This window comes from Protobothrops mucrosquamatus, unplaced genomic scaffold (assembly GCF_001527695.2).
Source record: "Protobothrops mucrosquamatus isolate PMUCROS unplaced genomic scaffold, P.Mucros_1.0 scaffold_11, whole genome shotgun sequence".
NCBI classification, from domain to species: domain Eukaryota; kingdom Metazoa; phylum Chordata; class Lepidosauria; order Squamata; family Viperidae; genus Protobothrops; species Protobothrops mucrosquamatus.
The window spans coordinates 1936268-1943761 of NW_015386087.1; the positions used below are offsets into that span (position 1 = coordinate 1936268).

General features: G+C 46.5%; 1 protein-coding gene across 2 annotated transcripts in view; it reads left to right on the forward strand.

Annotated features, from left to right (window-relative positions):
• The first annotated feature begins 2138 nt into the window (after nucleotides 1-2138).
• Nucleotides 2139-7494, forward strand: part of UCKL1 (uridine-cytidine kinase 1 like 1) — a 44362-nt gene continuing 39006 nt past the window's right edge. For both annotated transcript variants that reach the window (XM_029285468.1, XM_029285454.1), the window contains exon 1: nucleotides 2139-2245. In XM_029285468.1, the coding sequence (XP_029141301.1) occupies nucleotides 2172-2245 (74 nt within the window). In that variant the 5' untranslated portion in view covers nucleotides 2139-2171. The remainder of the gene's footprint in view (nucleotides 2246-7494) is intronic.

Below are 7494 nucleotides of genomic sequence, written 5' to 3' on the forward strand. Positions count from 1 at the left end.
AGCCAACGCTGGCTGCACTGTTGGCTACAAATCCAGCAATCAGAATAAGTGGCCCATCAAATTTGCAGACAACACCAAGCTGGGGGAATTGCTAAAACTGGAAGATCTTGACAGATGTGGACATTAAGCCCTATCCAGCAAGAGGCAGTTTACTGGTGAAAAAAAAGGAAGGCCCTGCTCTTACTTTGACAATGACAAAAAATCACCCTCAGTCAACTTGCAAAAGGCAGCTTGACATGGAACAGCTGACATCCTGCAATGATACCTCTTAACACCATCGAACATCCACATCTGCCGATCCCAGGTATTTGGGAAGGACTCCGGGGAGGTGGACAAAAATGCCTAATCCAGTCTAAACATCTGGCTGACTGTGCAACATCACAGGCTGATTCCCCCATATCTCTAGCAGAACTCATTCTCTTCTGCAAGAGACTTGCAGAGCAGTTTTGGTCACCACGATGTAAAAAAGATGCTGAGACTCTAGAAAGAGTGCAGAGAAGAGCAACAAAGATGATTAGCGGTCTTGAGGCTAAAATATATAAGGAACGGTTGCTGGAATTGGGAATGTCTAGTTTAATGAAGAGAAGGACGAGGGGGGACATGATAGCAGTGTTCCAATATCTCAGGGGCTGCCACAAAGAAGAGGGAGTCAAGCTATTCTCCAAGGCGCCTGAAGGCAGGACGAGAAGCAACGGATGGAAACTCACCAAGGAGAGAAGCAACCTGGAACTAAGGAGAAACTTCCTGACAGTGAGAACAATTAACCAGTGGAACAACCTGCCTCCAGAAGCGGTGAATGCTGCAACACTGGAAGTTTTTAAGAAGAGACTGGACAGCTATTTGAGCAGGGGGTTGGACTAGATGACCTCCAAGGTCCCTTCCAACATTATGATGATGATGATGATGATGATGATGGATCATCGCACAGTCAGCCAGATGTTCAGACTGGATTTGCCATTTTGTCTACCTATCAAGTCCTTCCCAAAGACCTGGGATAGGCAGATGTGGATGTTTGATGGTATTACAGATCTCGTCGCAGGATGGAAGCAGATCCTAGTAAGGCCGCCTTTTGCAATTGACTAATGGTGAATTTGTCAATGCCGATGATGGTGTCCAAGTGGTGCTCCAGTTGTTTTGGGATTGCACCCAAGGCGCCTATTACTATTGGTACTACCCTTGCTTGCTTTTGCCAGAGTCTTTCTATTTCTATTTGTAGGTCTTTGTATTTTGTTATCTTCTCCAGTTCTTTCTCATCTATTCTGCTGTCTCCAGGCACTGCCACGTCCACTATCCACACTTTTTTGTCTTTCTTATCGACAATTGTTAAGTCCAGGGTGTTATGTTGCAGGTGCTTGTCTGTTTGAATTCTGAAGTCCCAGAGCAGTTTAACTTTATCATTTTTCTCTCTTTTATGATCCCACCAGTTCTTGCTTACAGGCAAATTATATTTCTTGCAGATCTTCCAACGCACCATTGTTGCTACTTTGTCATGCTGCTGCTTGTATATTATTATTATTATTATTATTATTATTATTATTATTATTATTATTACTACTACTACTACTACTACTACTACTACTACTACTACTACTACTACTAAATACTGTTCTACAAGAACATTGACCGAATTTGCACAATCTGTTGGCAATGCCACCCCTTCTCTCCCCGTATCCCTCCATCCAACCCTAAGATCTGGTCTAAATGCCCGAAGCAGCCACACCGCTGTCTCTATCCTTGGTGGGGGGTGGTGGTTTGGGTGCCTCTATACCATAAGGGACTCCAGACCAAGCTGTGAGTAGCTGCCGTTCTCTCTGCAAAGCCATTGCTATTAATATATCAGGCAACGCATCTAATCTCTAGGTTAAAGCTATCCTCTTAGGCATGCTGGTTGATCCAGTTCTCAGTTGCTGCTCCGTGACTCCCTTTTTCTGCCCCCGTCCTTCGACAACATCGGATCTCTTTGGCTGTCCTCGGTGGGCCACAAATGTGCACCCCCAGGAGAAAGGAAGGCGTCTGAAACTCCTTTTTGGAGACCCCCCGAACGTTTCCAGGCTAGGATGAGACCTCAAGGCCCATAACCTGAATCAACCCCTCTCCCCAAAGCAGGTTTTTCCCTGCCAAACACCTTCCCCCCCCCACCCGCATTCCCATCTCTCTGGGATTTAGTCGAGATGAACCAATCGCCTGCATATTCAGGGGCAAGGATTTCCGGCTTTAGAGCTTTGGGAACTGAGAGCGGCGGTGGGTGAGTACCGTGTATCCAGAGCGTTGCTGAATCTCAGTTTTTTTTTTCTCCCCCTAAACTTGGTTTTCTTGGCATGTGTGTGTTTTTTTAAACAGGAAGGCTTGAAGCAGAATAGGAGACACCCACACCCACCCACCCCAAAAAAGGAGATAGGTTGTGGTGCTTAGCTAAATCTGGGGTTATGTCAGCTCAGGAAGTTTTGAATCTTTTGGGATCAGAATAACAGAGTTGGAAGGGACCTTGGAGGTCTTCTAGTCCAACCCCCTGCTCAGGCAGGAAACCCTGTATAATTTCAGTCTCTTCCAGTGTTGGAGCATTCACAGCTTCTGGAGGCAGGTTGTTCCACTGGTTAATTGTTCTAACTGTCACGAAGTTTCTCCTTAGTTCTAGGTTGCTTCTCTCTTTGGTTAGTTTCCATCCGTTGCTTCTGGTCCTGTCTTCAGATGCTTTGGAGAATAGCTTGACTCCCTCTTTTTTGGGGAAGCCCCTGAGATATTGGAAGACTGCTATCATGTCCCCCCTCGTCCTTCTCTTCGTTAAACTAGAGATTCCCAATTCCAGCAACCGTTCCTTGTATGTTTTAGCCTCCAGTCCCCTGATCATCTTTGTTGCTCTTCTCTGTACTCTTTCTAGAGTCTCAACATCTACGGCACAATGTTGAATATAGCTGTAGATTTGGGGTGCACCAGAAAGCTAATAGTCATAGATAGGTATTTTTAAAGGTGTAAGATATGGGCTGGGGGAACTTATATATGTATATATGTTTCTGGCTTCTGCATTGCATTGAAAGTAGGGATTCTAAAGAATGTACAGGTGGCCCTCGAGTTATGACCGCAATTGAGCCTAAAATTTATGTTATTTCTTGTGAGTTTTGCCCACAGTTCTTGTGAGTTTTGCCCACTTTTATCACCTTTTAGCCACTGTTGTTAAGTGAATCTTTGTAGTTGTTAAGTGAATTATGAATCACATGAAGCCGAGATGCTTCAAGCACTGAAAATACATGCCAGTTGCCAGGCACATGAATGTTGATCACAGTACTACGGAGATGCTGTGATGGTCATAAGTGTGAGGACTGCTCAAAAGTCACCTTTTTTTCTGCCATTGTAACTTCAAACGGTTGCTAAACAAATGGTGGTAAGAAATGAAATTCAGTGGTGAAAAAAGTAAGGTTCTACATTTAGGCAAGAAAAACCAAATGTACAGCTATAGTATAGGGGGTACCTTGCTCAATAGTAGCAATGTGAGAGGGACCTCGGAGTCCTAGTGGACAATCCCTTAAACATGAGCCAGCCGTGTGCTGCAGCTGCCAAAAAGGCCAATTCAATCTTCAGTTGCATAAACAAGAGAGATAGAATCAGGATCAGGTGAAGTGTTAATACCACTTTATAACGCCTTGGTAAGGCCACACTTGGAATACTGCATCCAGTTTTGGTCACCGCGATGTAAAAAAGATGTTGAGATTCTGGAAAGAGTACAGAGAAGAGCAACAAAGATCATTAGGGGACTGGAGGCTAAAGCATATAAGGAACGGTTGCTGGAATTGGGTATGTCTAGTTTAATGAAGAGAAGGACGAGGGGGGACACGATAGCAGCCTTCCAGTATCTCAGGTCCTCAACTTACAAAATTAATTGTTCTAACTGTCAGGATGTGTTTTTCTGGATGTGTTTTTGCTGAACTGGTCCTTTCCTTCTCCGTTCTGCAACCTTACCCTGTGAACCGAAACTTGGCATGCCCCATCTCTAAGCCAACTCAAGGCTGCTGTAAACAAATATATCCTCAAGATACTCTCTGACACAGCGGATGTTTGCTTACTACTCTTCCCCAACCTGGTGCCCTCCAACTGGGCTTGCAGACTTCCCAGGAACTTCACAACGTTCAGGGTTTTGCTAGGAACTGAGTCCCAACCGAACTGGGGAAAAGGCTGAGGGGGAAAAAAAAACCTGTTATTCCTTTTTCTGTGTGTACGCACACACGTATTCTTCGATTCTGCCGTTGCACGCTTGTATCAGGCCCATATTTTACTTAGTAGTGCTCCCCTAGAAACTAGGAGACAGTGAGTTCTAGTACCGCTTTAGGCATGAAAGCTGGTTGGTGACTTTGGGCCAATCACCAGGAGATTGTGAATTTTAGACCCGCCTTTGACGTGACAGTTGGCTGGATGACTTTGGGCCAATCACCAGGAGACAGTGAGTTCTAGTCCTGCCTTAGGCATGAAAGCTATATGGGAGACTTTGAGTTGATCACCAGGCGATGGTGGGTTCTAGTCCCGCCTTAGGTATGAAAACCAGCTGGGTAGCTTTGGGCCAGTCACCAGGAGACGGTGAGTTCTAGTCCTGCCTTAGGCATGAAAGCTATATGGGAGACTTTGAGTTGATCACCAGAAGATGGTGAGTTCTAGTCCTGCCTTAGGTGTAAAAGCCAGCTGGGTAACTTTACGCCAATCACCAGGAGACGGTGAGTTCTAGTCCTGCCTTAGTTATGAAAGCTGGCTTGGGTGACTTTGGGCCAATCACCAGGAGATGGTGAATTTTAGACCCGCCTTTGGCGTGACAGTTGGCTGGATGACTCACAGGTGACTGTGAGTTCTAGTCCCTCTTTCAGCATGCAAGCCTGCTGGGTGACTTGGGGCCAGTCACCAGGAGATGGTGAATTCTAGTACACCTTAGACATGTGAGCTGCGTGGGTGACTTTGGGCCAATCACCAGGAGACAGTAAGTTCTAGTCCTTCCTTGGGCATGAAAGCTATATGGGAGACTTTTGATCACCAGAAGAGGTGAGTTCTAGTCCTGTCTTAGGTGTGAAAGCCAGCTGGGTAACTTTGGGCCAATCACCAGGAGAAAGTGAGTTCTAGTCCTGCCTTAGGCCTGAAAGCTATATGGGAGACTTTGGGTTGATCACCAGGCAATGGTGAGTTCTAGTCCCGTCTTAGGTGTGAAAGCCAGCTGGGTAACTTTACGCCAATCACCAGGAGACGGTGAGTTCTAGTCCTGCCTTAGGTATGAAAGCTTGCTTGAGTGACTTTGGGCCAATCACCAGGATAAAGTGAGTTCTAGTCCTGACTTAGGCATGAAAGCTATATGGGAGACTTTGGGTTGATCACCAGGCGATGGTGAGTTCCAGTCCCGCCTTAGGCGTGAAAGCCAGCTGGGTAACTTTGGGCCAGTCCCCCTCTCTTTGTCCACCCTACCTCACAGGACTGTTGTCATAAGGAAAAGAGGAAGAAGTATTAGGTATGTTTGCCGCCTTGAGTTCCTTACAAAGTAATAAAAGCGAGCTAAAAAAAAACACCCCAATAAATAAAATAATAAATTATAGACGAACGGAAAAATCAGAGCTATATTTCGGGGGGGGGGGGGAAATAGCCACAAGAGCAGCGTGCATAAATTACCTGTAGGTATTGGTCTAGGCCAGAAGTCCCAAAGTCCCCTTTGCAAACTCAGTTGTGTTGAATATCCAAGCAAGTGCCTGGTGTGCATAAATAAGCCACAAATGTTCTGGGCACTGATTTGTCTGTGGCATCGTTTGCTCCCGTTGACGTCACTCTGGGAATAAAAGCCGGTTTTGTTTACCGCTCACGGAACAACTTAAAGCATTTGGGGGTTGGCGTTCGCTCTCCAATACTTGCTGGGGGACTTTGCTGGTTGCTAAATGTTTTGCCGATGAAAAGAAAATAATAATTGGATGGCTTTTTTTTTCCCCCAGAAGAGATTCCAATTCGTGTTGGGAACGGACAGGTTTTCCCAGGATTCCCCCCCCCTCCCAGTTTTCCACTTTGTGTTTGGTTTGTTGAATTTTTAAAAGAGTGCGATTGCAATTTGGCCTGTTGAGCACAGGTTTTGCAAATATTTTCCTTCAAAGAAGTCATTGGTTTCACAATGGTCATCAACATTTTTGTGCTGAGTAAACTTTTCCCTAATTCCTTTTTTTTAAAAAAAGGAGAAGGGGTGGGAGAAGGTGTAAAATTTAGGAAACGGTGAATTTGGAAGAACATCTTGATTTAGCTTTGGGTATTTTGCTTCATGCACTGAAGATTCAAATGCAAACTGATTTTTTTTCCCCCTCATATGTCCTTAATATACGACAAGATGTAGTTCAGTGGTGAGAAATGTAAGTTCCTGCACTTAGGCAGGAAAAACCAAATGCGCAGGTATAGTATAGGGCAGTGGTGACGAACCTATGGCACGGGTGCCAGAGGCGGCACTCAGAGCCCTCTCTGTGGGCACGCACGCTGTTGCCCCAGCCCCGCCACTCCCCGTGGCCCCTCCTCACCAGCAGCCCCCCCCGGAGGAAAGTCGCCCCGGGCGCAGCCTGCGCAGAACAGCGCAGCCAAGGACATGGCAGCTGGGCAGCAGGGACAAGACTCCACCCTCGCGCCCCATTGTGTACAGATAATGCTGCAGGGCGCGGACAGAGGGCGTGGCCGCCATGACGCTTCTGGGATGCCTGGGTGATCTGCTGTGGCAGGCCATGGAGGTGGTGGGTGGCCCTGTGGGCAGGAGATGCAGGGTGGGGCAGAGGCAATTTGGGGGCACTCGGTCTCTAAATGGCTCGCCATCACTGGAATAGGGGGTACCTGGCTCAATAGTAGAAACTGTGAGAGGGATCTTGGAGTCCTAGTGGACGATCCCTTAAATAGGAGCCAGCCGTGTGCTGCAGCTGCCAAAATAGCCAACACAGTGCTAGGCTACATTAACAGAGGGATAGAATCAAGATCACGTGAAGTGTTAATACCACCTTATAACGTCTTGGTAAGGCCACACTTGGAATACGGCACCCAGTTTTGGTCACCACGATGTAGAAAAGACGTTGAGACTCTAGAAAGAGCACAGAGAAGAGCAACAAAGATGATTAGGGGACTGGAGGCTAAAACATACAAGGAACGGTTGCTGGAATTGGGTATGTCTAGTTTAACGAAGAGAAGGATAAGGGGGACATGATAGCAGTCTTCCAATATCTCAGGGGCTGCCCCAAAGAAGAGGGAGTCAAGCTATTCTCCAAAGCGCCTGAAGGCAGGACAAGAAGCAACGGATGGAAACTAATCAAGGAGAGAAGCAACCTAGAACTAAGGAGAAACTTCCTGACAGTGAGAACAATTAACCAGTGGAACAACCTGCCTCCAGAAGCGGTGAATGCTCCAACACCGGAAGTTTTTAAGAAGAGACTGGACAGCTATTTGTCTGAAATGGTATAGGGTTTCCTGCCTGAGCAGGGGGTTGGACTAGATGACCTCCAAGGTCCCTTCCAACTT